The sequence below is a fragment of the Cheilinus undulatus genome, linkage group 19 (assembly GCF_018320785.1).
Source record: "Cheilinus undulatus linkage group 19, ASM1832078v1, whole genome shotgun sequence".
Taxonomy (NCBI): domain Eukaryota; kingdom Metazoa; phylum Chordata; class Actinopteri; order Labriformes; family Labridae; genus Cheilinus; species Cheilinus undulatus.
In genome coordinates, this window is record NC_054883.1 from 23,694,205 (window position 1) to 23,713,242 (window position 19,038).

The 19,038-nt window shown below is 40.3% G+C and overlaps 1 protein-coding gene across 1 annotated transcript in view; it reads right to left on the reverse strand.

The window, feature by feature from the left end:
* Window positions 1–4,674: 4,674 nt before the first annotated feature.
* Window positions 4,675–19,038, reverse strand: part of odad2 (outer dynein arm docking complex subunit 2) — a 59,963-nt gene continuing 45,599 nt past the window's right edge. The window contains exons 19-21 of the mRNA XM_041814519.1: window positions 17,951–18,139; window positions 17,479–17,700; window positions 4,675–5,149 (exon numbers count right to left, since the gene is read on the reverse strand). Of these exons, the coding sequence (XP_041670453.1) occupies window positions 5,033–5,149; window positions 17,479–17,700; window positions 17,951–18,139 (528 nt within the window). The 3' untranslated portion in view covers window positions 4,675–5,032. The remainder of the gene's footprint in view (window positions 5,150–17,478; window positions 17,701–17,950; window positions 18,140–19,038) is intronic.

Below are 19,038 nucleotides of genomic sequence, written 5' to 3' on the forward strand. Positions count from 1 at the left end.
ACGTATACACCAAGACAGTCACAGCCAAGAAATCAGTGTGATAACTATAATTTCCTCTAATTTTTCAGTACAATTGCCTCAAGTGAGGTTTGTTGTTCAGATTAGGTTTGCAAAATCAGGTTACAATGAAAGCAACAGAAGCCTTGACTGACAATAAAGTGCAGTTGAATTTCACATTTCTCTAATTTTCAAAAGAAATTGTTGAACATTTAAAAAAAAAAGTTTTCTTTCCAAGAGTGACAGGAAAAAATTGATGCCAATCTCATGTTTGTGTGTTAAGTAGAGAGCTGGAGTCAGGATGTGGTCAGACTAGCTTAGCCTAAAGTTTGGCAGAAGAGGAAGAGAGAAGGAAGAAGCTGCCAAAGTGGTTGTGCTAAAACTGAGAAATAGACGCCAACCAGCTCGGTTAATTAGCATGTTGTATCTTGGTTTGTTTAATCCATATTCAAAGAGAAATGTAATCAAGACAAATTGTGGTTTTAGGGGAAGTCATGTTCTGAAATAAACAACTGCCTGGCACTCAGAAATACTGGCTGGATGGAGGATTTGTTTTTTGGTCAAGAAGTAGATCCAACGTGTAATTCTCCCAGAAACCCACAAAATGCATTTGTGTATTCTGAATTAAATACAGGGAGATACAATGTGCTAAGCTGTTAGTTGGAGATGTTAAGCTTTAAATATTTACTTTGCAGACTGCAAGTTGTTGTCCTGCTCCTTTAAATGCAGTGTCTATAAAAAGTGTTTACCCTCTTGGTTGTGTCACCCTTATATTGATTTTATGAACCTTATTCAACAGAGGTCCAGCCAATTAGTGCTAGTGGTCTCAAAATTAGTGAAAAGGGGATAACCTGAGTGCAGTGTATGTATCTCAAGTGATTCTAGCATGAAGACATCTGTGTCTGGAAGGTCCAGTAATTGGTTCATCAGTATTCATTGCTACCATTACACCATGAAGACAAAAGAACACTACAAGAAACTCAGAGAAAAGGTTATTGAAAGTAGAAGCCAGGGGATGGATACAAAACATTTCCAAGGCATCATCATAAAGAAATGGAAGGAATATGGCACATGTGTAAATCTGCCTACATCAGGCCATTCTCATAAACTGAGTGAACGTGCCAGAAGGAGACTAGTGAGAGACACCTATGACTACTCTGAAGGAGTTATAAGCTTTGACAGCTGAGATGGGAGAGTCTCTGACTACAACAGCTGTTGGCCGGGTTCTTCACCAATCAAAACTTTATGGGAGAGTGGCAAAGAGAAAGCCACTGTTGAAGAAAACTCAGATTAAATCTGGACTAGAGTTCACCAAAAGGCATGTGGAAGACTCCATGGCCAAGTGGAAGAAAGTTCTTTGGTCTGATGAGACCAAAATGGAGCTTTCTGGCCATCAGACAAGACACCAAACACTGCACATTCCCACAAACACAACATCCCCACTGTGAAGCACGGTGGTTGCAGCATTATGCTGTGGGGATGCTTCACAGCAGCCGACCCTGGAAGGCTTGCAGAGGTAGAGGGATAAATGAAAGCAGCAAAATGTAGAAGGAAAATCTCGTTCAGTCTTCAAGAGAACCACGGCTTGGGAGAAGACAATAACCCAAAGCACACAGATAAACATAAATGGATTAAAGACAAGGTGAATGTTCTGAAGTGACCAAGTCAAAGTCAAGACCTCAATCCAATAGAGATTATGTGGCTGGACTTGAAAATTTCTTTGTCAGAAACTATATCATCAGCATAGGTATATATCATATGCTATACATCTGCAATTAGTACACCTGTTATGTCTTTGTTGGCTCTGTTTTAAAACTTAAAAACATAATGGTTGCTGCCAGTAGTAAAGGTTAAAACAAGAGGAACTTAGTATCTTAAAAAGGAAAAAAAATCCACCCCATTAAAAAATGCAAAGCCTGATTGCCACACATCAAGAAAAACAAAATGTTTCCCTCCTTGCTGAAGCGAATAATCACTTTTCTCTGACTATTTCGAGAGAATCCGTTCTGACATAGGGCTTGCTGCAGAGGCCATAAAACTGGCTGTGTCGAATTAAAAAGCCATTAATCATAGTGAATTTATTTTCTCTGACTGGTCTGGAGACAGTGGCTTCTTTCAGCTCCTAGTTTTGTGTTTTTGGAGGATCTTCATTGTTGTAGGGCTTCTCAAATACCCTCCTCCATCCGTGCTCTCCCAGTGAACCCTTCAAACAGCTGGTAGTGTTTAAACTTCAAAGAGTGATGAAGATTTTCAACCACATATTTTCAATGTTTTGCTAATTCTCTATTTTAGCGCATTGCTGATATTAATGATAAAAGTCCCAAGAGATTTAGCAGAAGCCTCTGTGGTTGAGTGCTGAGCATCTGAGCTAACTGGGACCAGGACAGAGGGATCAGAGAGACAGAGAGGCTGACAGGCTGTGTGAGGGCAGCAGGAGTGGACGCCAGCAGGCTTCTTCTGGATCTGACATGCAAAATGCTGTCAAGCTTAACATGGCCTGTTTGTAATAAACAAGAGCAGAAGACAAACAGATCAGCTGTGCACCATTACTACTACAGTGCATAAATATTTGCAGAAAAAAAACAGATCAGTATTACAAAAAGGCTTTTAAAAATGATATTTGAAAACAGAAAAAACAACAACCACTTGTGGGAAAAAGCAGAACATTCTGTTCTAATTAATATTTCCCAGAAATCCTTCATTAAGTTGTTTTATAATGCTGCTAAATAAACTACACCTAAGGGTTTTGATGCAGGGATGAAAATATGGACATCATCTTAGCTTTTACAGAGAAAATTACTTGTAATCAAAACCCTGATAAAATCTGAAATGACTTCAACTAAATTCAGTGCAATGTGGAAAAATGATCATAAATTAAAGGCTTCAGAGCCTTTTAAATGCAGATGCATTTTTTAAATGTGTTATGTGATTAAAGATGTTTTGCACACTGACTGTGCTGCATTTTTTTCTTTTATTCATCATGCAAATTCACAGTACATGAAAATATAAGATTTCGGATGATTTTAAAGGCTCTGTGTCTTTTTCTAAGTATGGATGTGTCATAAATATTAAAAACAAGTAAACGAGTATACAGACGGAGAGTCAGATCATCTCAAACAGATGTTTTCCTTGTTTGGATGTTGTGGTCTCGGATTATTTTAGGAATGTTGCTTCAGAAGTGTTTCCTGCTGAGTCAAGTATGCAGTATTTGGAAAAAAAGACCAAACATAAAGGAGAACCTTTAAGTTTTTATCATCTCTGTCAGAAAGTGTGAGCAGGACTTCCTAATCTAAACAAGGAAATCAGGACAGATCTCTAAAACTAGTGCAAGGTAACAAATAAATTCACATTAAACAATTAAACTGCATCCTTTAATTGGATTTTTTTATTGTCATTTAAGAAAATAAGGATGAAAGGCTGTTGTAAAATTTAACTGCAAAGTTCTTGATTCATTCAGGAACACCTTCATCATATTTAACCATTTCATTGCAAAATACATATACAGTTTTACTTGGCAGAGAAGGCTCTGCTCAACAGATGCTCCCTGGGTTAGCCATGCAGCATGCTTTGACTTTCCAGGGAGTGCATAGCTAGAAACCCCCATATGGCTAGATACATTTATGAGAATGCATGCATCAGTTCAAAAGTAATTAATCCATAGGAGCATGAATGTGAATGAGGGTGCAATAAGCTTTATGCTATAAAGGAGGAGGCTGGGGTGGAGGAGGTGAGGCTTTGCCAGCAGCAGCAGCGTGGTGCATAAGCATTACTGCAAGCAGAGATTAGTGAGAAGTACGTCATATTTAAAAACACTGCTGTGTTGAGAGAAAAGACTCTTCCAAGCAGTGTTAATTTTGACTGCTATTTTTAATTTTAGTCTCAGTCTTAGTCTTTAGATTAAATGCCTTTTAGTTTTAGTCAGATTTTAGTCATTTCAATCCTTAATAGTTTTAGTCTGCATTGTCTTTTGACAGATTTATTCACAGTGGAGAAATAGCATGGATTTTAAATGTCCCACGAAAATGAATTATATTGAAGTATAGTTTTAGTTATTTTTACGGAAACTAAACATACTTTTAGTTTTAGTCATCAAAGATCTATTTTTGGCTAGTCTTAGACTAGTCTCTCTCATGGAACAAAAGGCTGTCGATTAACATTTTTAGTCATAGTTTTAGTTGATGAAATTAACACTGCTTCTAAGAGCTAGTAGCCCGGCAAAACTGAGCAATCGGGGAGAAGGGCCGTAGTAAGAGAGGTGACCGAGAACCTGATGATTACTATGACTGAGCTCCAGAGATCCAGAGATCCTGTGTGGAGAAGGGACAAAAATCCAGACAGACAGGCTTTCAGACAGAGTGGCTAGATGGAAGCCTCCCTTTGGTGCAAAACACTTGAACGTGCACTTGGGAGTTTTTTGCAGACTCTGCCATAAAGCCCAGATCAGTGACAGGTTGCAGTGATGGTTGCTGTAGCATCAGGCTGCAACATAACAAAGTGAAAAAATGAAGAGGGGCTGAATACTTTCTGATTGCAAGTTGATTTTTGACAGTCTCATAGCTGACAAAGCCTTGACAATGCTAAAGCTAGTTATTGGCTGCAGTTAAATGATAAAAACAATAAATCTTTCTTGCATACTTTTACTTTACCTTTCTTGAAAATGTCACAGGGTCAAGGAAAGGAGTCAGGAGAATTCAGCAGGAGTTAGGAAAAGACAATTTTATTGTTTGGAGAATCCAAGTTTACTTCTTCAGAGTTGCTAATGTAAACAAATGAATTAAATGAGTATAATAAATGTTGATTTAACTGTAAATGGCTTGCTTTTCCTCATGATTTACCCAACATTGTCTTTTCAGAATAATCAATGGAGAAGTTATGACATGATTTATCACATTTGGTACATCTGCAAACCTTGAGCCCAGCACTGCAACATTGTAACAGCATTTGTGCTTTCCACCCAGAGTGTGACGTCAGCAGAACATGGCAGCTGTGTGATTAAGGTCAGCGTGATTACCAGGCATGCAGTGATCATTCATAATCAATAGTATGACTTTTCCTCCCTGTTAGCCTGGACCAGCAGGCGGATGTTGAGCACACAGCCAGCAGCAGCTTCCTGGAGCGTCTCATCATCAGAGCCCATAATGTGGATGAGTGGCTGCAGGGGGACAAAAAAGAAAGAGACTCATAAAATATCATGTTGTTGTCTGAAAATGCACCAATACACTCATAACAGCACCTGCTGAAACTAAATGCACACATGGCCAGTGCCAGTGATTTATCAGTGTTCGCCTAACCACACCAGAAGGCTGCAAAGATATACGTCTTTGCTGCGACACTCCCAGGCAGCACCAACTTGAGGTCCTCTGTAATGTAAGTGTGCAAGTGTGTGTGTCCCACTTTCCCCGTCCAAACCATGCCTCAGCAAACGGGTTACAGCTGCAAGCACACATGCTCCTGTAAGTTTGTTCAGATGAAAGTCTCACAGGGCAGGCTCGACATTAAAAACCTGAGCATGAACCACACAACTTGACAGCCTTTCCGCTGCTCCAAAGGTCAGATTATATCCGACTATTAGTGGCTTGTGTAATGGATCTCGTTAGATCTTATTGCAGAACAAGGTTTTGCGCTCTCCAGAATTCCCCAGCTTTGGAAGTTTATATTTTGGTTACATAAAAGTGAACATTAAAAAAGGTTTTCGTAACTTCAAAGAGTTGCGTATTGTGCAGAAATGAGCAAAAAGGAACACTGGATATATGGCATACCACTGAGTGGCATGTGCTTTGTAGGACTGAGCCATTTTTCTATTTTATCTGCAGCAAAATCGCTACATTATGTTTGTGGGCGTCTGCCTGGCTGAATCAAAGTAAATGTAAATGTAAGCACAAATTCTTTGGTGTAATGGATGGATCTAAATTTGTTCAATGTGTGCTCCTTGGTGAAATCACAATGGTGTGCCACAGAGGTTCCCAAAGCCACACTCTCAATTATTTGGGATCATCTTGTTTACATCTATAATGAACCAACGGCAGCATTGCATCCCTCAACTAAGCACTTAAGGCCTCCCTGCTACTTAACACAATGAAGCTTTGATAAATACAGCAACTGCTGAGACGTCTGGGGCATGTTTAAACTCCATATATCAAAGCCGTGCTCAGCAAATGAGAAAGGGTTTCATCAAAGAGAGATAATGCTGCAGCAGAATCATAAGTGGAGTTTAGAGACCACCAGGACTGTTTCACTTCTTTCAGTACAGCTTTATCACATACCTGTTGATTCTGAACAACACTGAGAACAATGACAATGTTGATTCTGTCAAAGGAAATGACCAAAGAACTGACAATCTTGACTGCATAATATCAAGCAGGTTAGATTCAGGTAAAGCAGACTAATGTTTCTTGATGTCTTGGCAAACTTAATTGCTCTCCCCATGTCAGTTTATTAAAATTTTAACCAACATTATTAGAGGTAGTGCCAAATACCCAAGTAGGAAATAATGGATTTCTTTTATCTGCAACTAATCGGGACATTAAAGTGACTAGAAAACTAGCTGCTGATAAAACAATGCCGAAATGCATTCTGGGAAAAACTCTGCAGATTAAGGGATGATTACCAAATAATTTGAATGCAATTACAAGAAACACCTAGAATGATTGAACACTGTAAATGTAAAACTAAAAATGTGTTCTATCAACTCAGGAAAATAAAGCTAAAATATCGGATTTTCAAGTTAACACAACCCATTGTTTTTAACATCCTTCAACTGTGCCCTTACAGTGTAGCTATATGTCCACAAATAACAGCAACATTTACTTGATTTGCAGATCATCATCTGTCTTTCTGGGATTTTAACACAAGCTGTGTGCTGAATTGCCTCAAGCCCACCACAGCAGCAACTAGTGGCGTTTAATTTCCTGTCCGATAAAACTCAAAATAAAACTGCTTTTAGCCAACTAGTCTAAAGTCAGATGAATACTGTAAACAAACTCCACACTGCAACAGTAAAACGATATCACACTGTAACGTTACAAAGTTAGTTTATAGAATGTGGCTATCATTATACTAGCACAGTTGTCTTTCAATCCTCTTTGCAGGTTAGCATCCACATTCCTGAGCTGATTATCCTCACTCAATGCTTATTTGTGGGTATAACCTGACACAGCCTCTGGACAACTTTTTCTCCATTTTCTAGATCTAAACAGTGCTTTTTCTACAAGATGCTATTGGTATTAGCAGTTGTCTCTTTTATATTGATTTTTGTTAGGAGTAATGAACACTGTGGCAGCAGGGTGCCTTTTAGCTCAGTGTGTAGAGCAGGTGCCTATATGCAGAAGTAACACACTCGCTGCGGTATCAGTTGCTTCCCCCCATTTTGTTCCCCATGTTTCCTGTCTCTCTTCAGTGATCCAATCATAATAAAGGCAAAAAAGCCCCAAAAATAATCTTTAAGAAATACTGTGGCAGCAAAGTAGTAGCCATTAAGAACAACTACAGTAAAGGATCGCTGTGTCACAGTTTAGACAAAGCATTTGACCAGGACTGTGGGCATCAACGGATAAAAAATGTTAATACATTTAAATGATTTGCAATTCTGATGCCAACAACAAAGGGATCCAAGTTTAAGCATTTAGCTGGCTAATGGCACGCTAATTACAACAGCTTAAATAACTATGAGAAGGTGTGTTTCAACTCATGACTGAGTTCCTTTAAGACCCAGATGATAAAAGAGTGGGCTGTGGCTCTGATCGTAGTCACAGAAGCAGCTGTAAACACTGTAGCACCATACAGCTCAGTTCATGTTATTTTTGACAAGTTCTTCATAATAAAAGTCCCCAGTTGTTATTTGTTGTTATATTATGGTTTTAAAAAAGTGGGCTGTGGCTCTGTTCATAGTCAAAGAAGCAGCTGTAAACACTGTAGCACCATACAGCTCAGTTCATGTTATTTTTGATGAGTTCTTCATAATAAAAGCACCTAGTTGTTAATTGTTGTTATATTATGATTTAAAAAATGGGCTGTGGCCCTGATCGTAGGTAAATAAGCAGCTGTAAACACCGGGACACCATACACTCAGCACCAATTGCAGCTTTGCTAAAGCTCAGTTCAAGTTATTTTTAACAAGTTCTTCATAATAAAAGCCCCCAGTTTTTTCATTTTGTTCAAATACTTTTATTATGAAAAACTGAATCAGCAATTGGGTTGGTTTTTGTAGCAGCCTTTTACAACTCGATGACCAAAACCACAGAATTGGTCACAGCTTTAGCTGCAACAAACAGAGAGGTAAATACACAGTGACTCATAAGAGCATCTCTCTGTGATCTATGCACAGACATGGGATGAATATTACAAAACAGGCTTGTTTCAGGGGACAAAGGAGAGTTGTAGTGCTTGAACATGCATTTAAATGTGTAATTGTAAGACTGTAATGTAATACCATCACAGAAAAGAGTAAACAAAAAATACTATGGTGTGATTTTAAGGTCGTATTGCCCAGCTCTATCCCATACCTAAAGCTTGTAACAGCAGGGCCGTGGTTGACCCTTACCCTCCTGTCAAGTTACATGCAAACTTAAAACACGACTCGGCACATTTGTGTGGTTAGCAAACAGCCAAAGACACAGTGACAAGACATTCCCAGGATTTTCACAGCAAAGACAAACAGTGTGAGGAAAACATGAAAAATGAGGTGTGCCAGCTTGCATGTATGAGAGCAAAAGGGCTTTACAACTACAGTGAGAAAATTATCATTTGTCTCCTTATTAATTTTGTGCTAACAGACATACAGCAGTCCAAAATGCAAGCTCCCTTCAATGCATCGGTGTGGTAGAGTGTGTGTGAAACATTTGCCTCAGGTTTTATATGATTTTTAAATAGCACCCAAAACACCTCCAAAAGTAAACTTACATCCACGGACTCCAGAAAACATGCAGCTTGCTAAACAAGTCTCTTTTGTGAAAAGAGGATGCCTGAAAAGTGCCAGAGGCAGAGTTTTTGCCAACCTCATAGCATGTTATTCAGACGTAGCCAAATAAGGTCTCCCGAAGCGCGCGGCTCGGGTAAGATAAGCATGTCTCTCTTCGCTGCCTTTTTTCAACCTCTCTCTTTCCCTCCCAGCTGGGATCCCTCAGAATATAATACGCTGCTTGTTAGATATTCCCTGACTGTGGTAACATGAACACTTGCCCCACATTTGAAAGCTGAATCGTGAGCTTTTGAGGTTTTTGCACTTCAGAGAGCTTCAGTAAGTTCTGACCTCCAAGAAGGGAGCTGGGGAACACGCTTCCCTCCCTCACTTGGCTGGCTGGAGGGAAGGGGAGGAGCAGGCATGCAGCCTGGGAGGGCTGCACAACATTGTTGCATGTGTATACATACACATGGTATCGCACATGGAGGTGTCATGGTGTTAAGTGTGCCCTATTGGACCACGTCTGCTCACAGGAGTTCAGGTTAATATTCCCCTGTGTCTGCTCTGACAGCCATTATGGCTCCATCAGGCCCCTTTCGATCCCAGCATTCCCATGTTTTAGACTCCACTGTGGGGGCAAACAGCACAAACACACAGCAGTGTTTAGCCAGAGCTGAAGGGAAGTTGGTGAGGGAAGTGAGGGTAAACAACATTCCCTGCAGCCTCCAGTGAGCCAGAGACTGTTAAGCTGCTGTTTCTGGGATTGAAGAGGAGGAAGAGAAGGCAAGAGAGCAGCTTTAAAACCAATGACTTTAAGAGGAAAGTTTCGGTCTGAACCACAGCTTTCCTGAAATAGCTAATGAAACAGCTGGCTAAAGAGAAGAGTGTTCATTGACCAGATTTAATTAGGTCAGATAGTTGAAAAATGTCTCTCAGATTCGGTCTGGTTAGCTTTACTTTCCCTGATTTCTCTGCCTCTCTTAGTCTGATCTTTGGTGTAACAAAACAAGCCTTTACCTTTAATGAAGATGCAATAGCTAAACATTTCATGAGACATAGTCTAGCAGGTTTGAGGTGGAAGTAGGTTATTCTGTGTGTGGCTGATGGAAAGTATGAAGATTTGCCTTAGACACAGTGAAGCATTAAAGGGCTGGTAAAAGGGCCACAATTGAGTCTGCTGGAGTTACCTCAGCCTCTCGCAACTATCCCACACTAGTGGAGCAGGGCAGACATGGTAGGACTGTATACATTTTCTTAATAAAGGAATCTGAGTCTGGCTGCAGATCTCCAGGAGAAGGGTACTGATAGGAATGGGTACCAAATTCGGTACTTTTATAGGTACCCACCGAATTCAATTGGTACTCCCAAGTACCGATTCAAGTAACATCAAACGGTACCATGTTTCGGTACCTAAACGCATCTTGTGACTGCAAGAGTGGGGAAGAGTAGTCAATTTTCCATGCTGGATGCAAATGCAGTATCACACACACAAGAGTAATGACATCGGTAGCAGCTAACTGAATCAACAAACCAAGCATGGCTGATAAGAAGAGGTCGAAAGTATGGCTCCATTTTTCAAAATACGATGCAGGTTATGCTTCAGTATTTGTGACATGAAATTCAAGGTTTACCAGGGCAAAACTTCTAATCTGAAGAAGCAATGGCCTAACCTGACACGCCAGATGGATGTGTTTCACACATCCATCTGGGAAAGCTTCAATATGAAACGTTTGAGAAAAGGCAGAGGCTTTGAAAAATCCTCGGAGTATGATCGGGTGAATGTGCTGTCCGTCACATCTCAACGGGCCAATCAGAGCAACAAAGCATATCACATAGCCGCCAGCAAGCTGCACGTGCGCAGCTACTGAGGAATAACGCGAAACATGGGGACTGTAGACATGTAAGTACTCGACTTTTGTCGTTTTTGAAAAGAAAACAACTCACTGCTGTTCTTTGTGCTTCTTTTAACGAAGAAATGTCGTCAAGTTCCGATAAAACTGGTGCTTTAGCAGCATCCACACTAATCTCTTCCTCCATAACGGCACCAGCTCTTGCTGCTGCTTGTTAACGTCACGACTCTGCTGCGCCTGAAAGTACTGCCCCTCGTAGCTGATTGGTCCTGTCACTTTCTAACCGGGCCTAAACGGTTCAGATGGGAGCATTGCAAGATGGATTTGCCAGTGAAAAACAAGGATACGGGCGTATCCATCTGCTTTGCAAGGTTAGCAGTGGCCCTGGTCTAACCTGAAGAGCATTGCTCGGCATTTCTAAGCCAGGCGTGAAGAGAAGCTGAGGTCAAAGTCACTAAAATATTACTGTCCACGGATGTAAAAACACGGTAGTCATAACAGAGCAGGCATCACACAGAGCCAGTACCATCCTCTCACCACACCTTCAACCTGAAGTCACATTACCCACAAACCAACAGGAAGCAGAAGAAGTAAACCTGCAATGCTCTGTTTGGTTTTAATTCCTGCCCTCACATTTAGAGTGTTTTCTGCCCTCCACAGCATCACTGTGTACTCTCACTCCTCATGTCTGACTGCAGGAGAGAGAAAAAAATAAAACAAACACGCAGCATGCTGGGGCATAAGTGTGCTCATGGCAACTAAAGTGCAAACGTTTTTCTCATTTAGATTAGCAAACGCCTAAAATACATACCAGGACCTGGCAGAAGCGATGCTCTGGAATGCCTTTAGTTGAAAATTACCAATCATTACCGCCACATTTTGTAATTTTCATCCATTTACTTCACAAAGCTTTTCTTACAAAAGAGCCTCTTTAATGCAAATAGCTTGCTGAAGCTGTCTACAAGGATTTATGGTTTAAGCAAACAATTCCCAGTGCTTCTGGAAGCAATGTAAAGCTCAGAGGGGAAGGCATGTTGGTTTTGTACATGACACAGAATGAAGTACATCCGTATAAAACTGTGAGATACCAAGAGTGGATGTCAAATCAAACGGGGAGGGTGATTCATCTTTTCTCTTTTTCTTTGCTGTGTATTTTGCACCTGAATCTGTTTTCTCCAGATCTTAAAGGTAGACTGATTCCAAGGAAAATATGGCATGGAACATTTAAAGGTGCAAGCAGTGTGTAATATTTAACCTAGAAGCATTGCTCACATTTTGTTGCATTTTGAATTCCCTCTGATTCCCTTTTTTTTTTAAACTATTTTTATTTAATTTTGAATGTCTGAACTGTCTAAAACTAAGGGTGACTGACTTCCTGTTTGGATGCTGACCTGCCTAGAAGAAAATAAGGAACTTCAGGTAGATCAGAGAGTATCACATGAACTTAACCATGGCTAAAGAGGCATGCTGTAGATCACATCAATGTAGCTGCAGGGAGATGTTGCATTGCTAACCAATGTGTGCTGAAGGGGACAATAAAGCATGCAATGAATTGCAATTTTTAAAAAATCAGTGCACTAATTATGGACCTCAATTAGGGCCTGTGTCCATAGCTGGCTTTTCTAGTGCTTATTTTCAATGTGAAACCAATGCAGTCCAGCAATCAGCGCCCTGGGTGGTAAAAGCACCCTCAGCGTCAGCTGTTTTTATCGCTGTGCTGAAAGTGCTCTCGGTTGAAAACTGTTCAGCTTTTGGAACAGCACTGTGCTCATCAGCGTCATTTCTCCCTCACTTACCAATCAAAATTAAGAAGGGTTGACAATAGGGGAAGAGGAATTTATACGACTCAACTTTCTTCCTCCTTTCCTGAGGGTAGTTTTCATGTCTGCAGCTGTTGCCTGTGTCAGGACAAGATTCCTTTACATTGCCTGCATATTGTTTGTGTGATATTTCATTGAAATATGGAAATACAGTATGAAGAGCAGGGGTGTCAAATGTTCAAATGAGGGCCACATATAGAAATACACAAGGATGTTGGGGCCACTTTTAAATCTACAAGGTGAGGTATTTGAAGGTTTGTAAAACCAATATAATGTAGGTTAAGATGTGCTTAGACTGAGTATGCCTAAATGGCTAGTTCAGTCAGGACCACTTTATTAAGAAACACACATGATTTGCAGCTATAAATATTTCCTTATTAGCACTACTTTGTGCTAAAACTATGAGGTACAATACAGTCAAGCACAAGCTTCATATTCAAATGTGGGCCATATTTGATTTTATTTCTAGAGTTTGCTATGGGACAATCAAAATTGGACCACAGGCCACATCAGGCCATAGTATAGACACCCATAGAGCTATTTTCAAACAACATTACAGATACTACCAAGGAAAGCGGGATTCACGCTGGTGAAAAGTGATCTGAAAATTAGGTTGTCTGGGCTAAAATATGGACATGGTCCAAAATCACCATTAAAGGTGAAGTGTGTAATAACTGAGAATATCAGCAGCATCTCACAGTCAGTTCTAGACTGTGGTGCTCAGTTCTCTGGAAACCAGTGGAATTTAAAAAAAGAAAAAAAAAGTGTCTGTTATTTGGTTCCTTCTATGGTGCTATAGAAACATGCAAAATGTAAAAATCAGAGATGCCTGCATCTGTGGAGGGGACCTTCCCCAGGTATGAATATTAAGGCTTACTGTGAGTTAATCAAAAAAGTAACTTGTTTTTGTATTTAGGTGATTAAACAGTCATTTAGATAGATCTACTCAGAAACATTATGTTTCATTTTCACAAAGTTTGCAACTAAATGCCACTCGCTAATCATTACACACGGTACTTTTAAAGGGAAATGAAATAAAAACTAAAGAATTCAACAAAAGTGGACTCCAAAGATCATTTTTAGACCAAATTTGAGGCCAGAAATCTAAGACAAGTTGCTAATCTGTTTTCCAGTGTTTAAAGCTTTCTCCTCCATGTTGAGTTTCCTCTGTGAATCTTGAGGGACTGGGTCATACACCATTAAGTGCTCCAAAGGGGAAAGTTATTTTCTAAACCAACCTTAGAGCAAGAGAGAGCTTCACTCATACCAGATCATATACTACACGTGGGTGAACATGTTTGCAGAGCTTCTCAACGGCACAGAAAAGCTCTTTGAAATACTTTTCCAATAATACAAGAGGCAGTCCAGAGTTTTACACACGGCAGTAAATCAGACTCATGGCTCTGTATCAATCCTCAATAAACTCTCCAACACATTCACATCTACTGGAGTTATGATTCTAACACATTCCCTCCACTAGCTGGGTGTATATCATGAGGCCCAGTGGATACTGGAACTGATTGACAAGGTCCCTAACTGAAAGGTTTCCTCTAGGGTCAGGCAGGTAAGTATCGGCCTCCCTCCCAGACTGGCTGAGACTGAGGCTAGACTGAACAATGAGGCTGCCTGTGTTGTGTTTCCACGTCTGAGATTAAGAACAAATGCAATACTGGTGCAGTTACGTGGCCTTTGGTAATTAAGCTCTTTAAAAGTCCAAAAATACATTAAGGAGTAGTGTTGCAATGCTTAACTGGTACATTAATAAGGGCAAACACAGAGACAGATTAAAAAGGGTGGTATGCCTTTCATTTGCACACATACTTACACCCATGCAAACACACTGGATTTCAAATAGACACGCACACACTGGGAAAAAAAAGAGGGCTTGTCCAGTTTTTGTCGTGGCTCAAACTACAAAAAGCACTCAGCTTAACGACTTTTGCAAATTGGACATAACTCTCTTGGAACACCCAATGTTCAGTCCAGCTACCAATTATGGCCAGTGTCGAACCACATACACTGTAACAGCAGATCAAGCTAAAGTACACCATTTAATGAACATGGGAAAAAGGATCTGGCTGCAATGGCATAACCACTTTATAATTTATATCACAGTTGTTATTTAGGGGAGGGAAAAAGGATTTAAACTCACTTTGGGCTGCAAGAAGATTTCCATGCAAAAAGTCCGTCTGTGTGATTAGGTTAAAGACGAAGATAGAATAAGATTTTCTAACAGGGTTCAAACAGGGGTGCATGATCATCCCTGACAACGACAGCCTAATCTGAACTTAAAATCTAGACGTCATTGTCGAAGACAAACATAAACAGTCTCTGGAGCCGAGTATGGAAATAGCCCAAAAGGCTCAAATGTTAGACAAAACAATGCTTGTTTCTTTTTGGGCAAGAGCTTCATAACAGTAATGATGAAGAAAGCTGGCGGATGTAGGAAAAAAAAACCCTTGACCATAAAAAAACGTTGTTCTCTTTTAGCCCCGACCCCACTCTTTGGCCTAAAACTGCTGCATTCTGCCCTGATGTCCAGGAACAGCCCTTAGCAACAGTTACCCCCAGCTACAGCCCTTTGACTTGTGCTGTAATGGCATCTAGGGTCTACCGGAGAAATGGCACTGCGCACACACTGAGCTGTTTGCTTTTCTGAATTCCCATGACAGCTAGAAAGTGGAGTCATGTTTCCGCCGCTGAATAAAACCCACTTTGTTTCTGCTCCATTGGTCAAAGTCTCTGAAAATAGTCACAGCTTTTCAAAGTTAATTACTCAGTGTTTTTCACACTTTGCTAAAACAAGGGTGGTGGGAGGCCAAGCACTTCTCCCTCAGTGTTATCATGACAGATTTAGCAGTAAGATTTGCTAACTGTGTATGAAGAAGCAAAAGGAGTCAGAAATCTAGATTCAGCAGAAATATAACTGACCTAACCTGACATCAGATAGCCAGTTTCATATATCCACTGCATGGATATATTTCACATTCATCAGCTCAGTAAATTACTCCTCAAGACTCTTGCCCCCCCTTTATCTGGCTTGGCGTGTAATAGGAGGACCAATTTGTAATATTGATCACATCGATATAAGGTAAATTGTAAACTGACAGGCCATATAGGCTGTTTCATATATCCATTGAATGGACAAATTTCACATTCATTTGGGAACCCCCTCATAGAAAGTGTTGGGGAAAGGCAGAACTTACCAGAAGGTGACTGGATGAATATTCTGTCTGTCACATTTATTACAGGCCAATCAGGCAGACAAGTCAAAATGAGGTAGTAAGTGTGCACAGCTCTGATGTAAACCTGAGCTTGACAGGCAGGCATTATTGTAGTTTATCAATGGTGAAGTTTGTTGGTGGATAAATCTCATGCCTAAGCTGGTCGTAGAAGCGCAAAGACATCTTCTCCGCCAAGTAAAGCTTTCAAGTGTGGCTTTTTGCTCTTGTTTTAAATCTCTGAGAATGACAGGAAGAAGTGACACAGGTTATAAAAAGTTAAACAACTTGCTATTTTTCCCTACTTGCAGCTAGCCACTGAGCTGTTTCTAATGTCGCCATCCATACCTTCGTACCTCTCACAGAAGCTTTTCTGCGCTGGGAACTTGGGTGACTTTCCAGGGTCTTTGAAGAGTAAATCCACAACAGTCAATCCACAGCCTCAAGCTGGAGGCTTATTTGTCCTCCTTTTGGAGTCGCACCTGAACGTAACGCAGCTGATTGTCCATTGCTCTATTTCTCTGCACATTAGTCTAGCGTTTGTATGTTAAATATGATCCAGGTAATGTATATACATCATTGACCGAACATAAACTTTACATGGCCTTACTTAGGGCCTCACTTTTGCCAGGGGCAGTCCTGGATCAAACTGTCCTTCAATGAATAGAGTATCTCAGAATCACTTTTTCATGATGCCATCGGTATCATGGACAAAATTGTATTGTAGCAGGGAACACACTAGAGTCCTATTTGTTGTGATTATTCTTGCTTTCCTAAGGGCTGCAAAGTGTCCTCCTTTTTGGTGCTGTGGAAATAGCCATCCTAGGTTAATGCTAACTGTGTTTTTTTTTTATTGAGAACGCTTTGTGATGGGCCTGGGTAACCATTGCCAGGCTGTTCCATTGTTGCGTCATGCTTTGTCAAAATGCACAGCTATAACTGCGCAAATCATGGTGGAGATGGTTTAAAATAGCTTATAATGGAGAGAAAGAGACACAGAGAGCCTATGATGTTGTGATGTTTGTGTCTCTGCAGACAGGAACTGCTTTGAATAATAGCACAAAGAAAGTCAAATACAAAGAAGTGTAAGGGCTTTTTTTTGTAAATATGTTAATATCTTGAAGATGTTTCTGGTGCAGAATGATTACTTTTTCACTTATTGGTCCTGAAGAGATGGTAGAACAAGTTTGTGCAAAAATAAAGTCTTGAGAATTATCATTTACTGTGTGTCACACATAAAAATCTTTTGATTTCTGTTTATTTTTCAATTTGTCTTTATAGTCCTATTACTGCTTTGCAAGGTTATTACTATAATTATTGTCATTATAGCCTTATCCTACAAAACAGGGGATTCATTACCATGACAGCCATAAATTTATCTTCCATTTGTTGTTTTGTTGTTTCTCTTGTCCCTCTTTCTGCATCCCCGTCTCAGCTTGGGCAGATGGCTGTTAACTTGAGTCTGGTTCTGCTGAAGGTTCCTACCCTTAAAGGGAAGGTTTTCCTTGCCACTGTTACAAGGCTGAATAATGGCACTGAGCTTGTGGTGATTAGTGTTGGACTTTATAAAAATAGGCTACATCAGAAAATACAGTCTAGACCTGCCCTCTACATAAGGGTCTTGAGATAAATTCAGTTATGAGTAGGCACTATACAACCAAAGATTGATTCATTGATTGGTTATAACTGACCTTGACCACTCTGTTCCGGTGCATGCTGATGCAGTTGTTAGGGTCCTTTGACAGCTGGAACAGGGCCATCACTGTGCTCTGGTGGACTGCTGTGTCTTTAGAATTAAGGTAGTGCACAAGCGGGGGCACTGCTCCAGCATCACCGAAAGCTGCCCTGTTGCTACCCCACATGCAGCAGTGGCCGATGGCCTCAGCCAGGTGGCGACGCAGCTTGTCATCAGTCTGTGGAGAGAAGAACAGGATGCTTTTGACCCCAAGAGACCACACTTTACAATGTCCACAAAAAAACCCTACTACAGCTCTGCAGGAGACTCTTGGCCACACTTTACTACTCATTACCTGAATTTATGCTGCATTAAATAGAAATGGGCCAACAAAAAAACATTGTAAAGATTTGTGTACTGACATTAAATGCAGCACTGTTGATTAGCAGAACTTTGTTGTTTTGTCTCCAGCAGTGAAGTGAACTTACTGTGTCAGTCAACTTGGCCAGCAATGGGACAACCCCGTGATCCGTAAGGACTGCCAGATTCTCCTTGTCCTTGGCTATTTTGGCGATGGCAGCACAGATGCTTGCCAGCACTTCAATGTTTGTTGACTTCAGCAAATTAACAATCAGTTCCAACCCACCGACAAGGGAGCGCACCATTTCCCCTGCATCCTATAAGGAAAGAGTCTGTTATTAGCCGATGTTCTGTCAAAATGAATGAGGAGGATGATGAAGAGGGAGCCAGCCTAATGACTGACGAGTAGAGGCAGACAGGGGCATTTAAAAAGACAAAAAAAGAAGAGATACTAAAAAAGTACAAAGACAGTCCAGGCAACAATCAAAGAGCTATCAGAGCAGGCCAAACAGAAGAACTATCTTTGTCTGTTTTTAGCAGATGCTTTCTTAAATAAAAAAAAAAAAACTCTCCTTTACTTGACCTGTGGTCTTGTCTGGGCTGTAGGTTATATACACTGAAAAAGGTGAACTTTTGTACATATGAATGTGATTTAACCTTTTTTATGTGCATACTGGGAGTATGGTATAAATATGACGATGCAATATTGACATGACACTGTCACGTTTCATTGGGTTAATTAATTCACACAAGCTTAAATCTAAGAGCAGCCCTTACAGGCAAATAAGGTTTAACACGCAGAGAAAACAATTTTTACTAAAAGTAAACTGTGCATGGTGAAAGCCAATAGGGTTCAGAGAAGGTTAAGCATCAGGCTTTACCAGGTAAACTGGGGATTGGATTACACATGGAGCAACAATCCCTGTTATGTTTATTAACATTAGCAAATGAAGAGATTAATTTCTCTTAATAAAGGATGATTGGTGAATGATTAGTCATGCAGTGTTAATGTATTAGTTTGAATAAAGTTAAACAGAATAACCTGACTTATCTTCTTTTATCTAATATTTCAATTGCTGCTCCATAGGTTGTTTGCAGATGATTTCATGTAAAGGCAAATAACTCCAGGTGGGGTCAGGATTTTATTTCCTCAAGCAGAAGCCTGATCAAATCCCCCAGAGTTTGTGTTTACATCTGTGCCAATGGTTCAAATTGG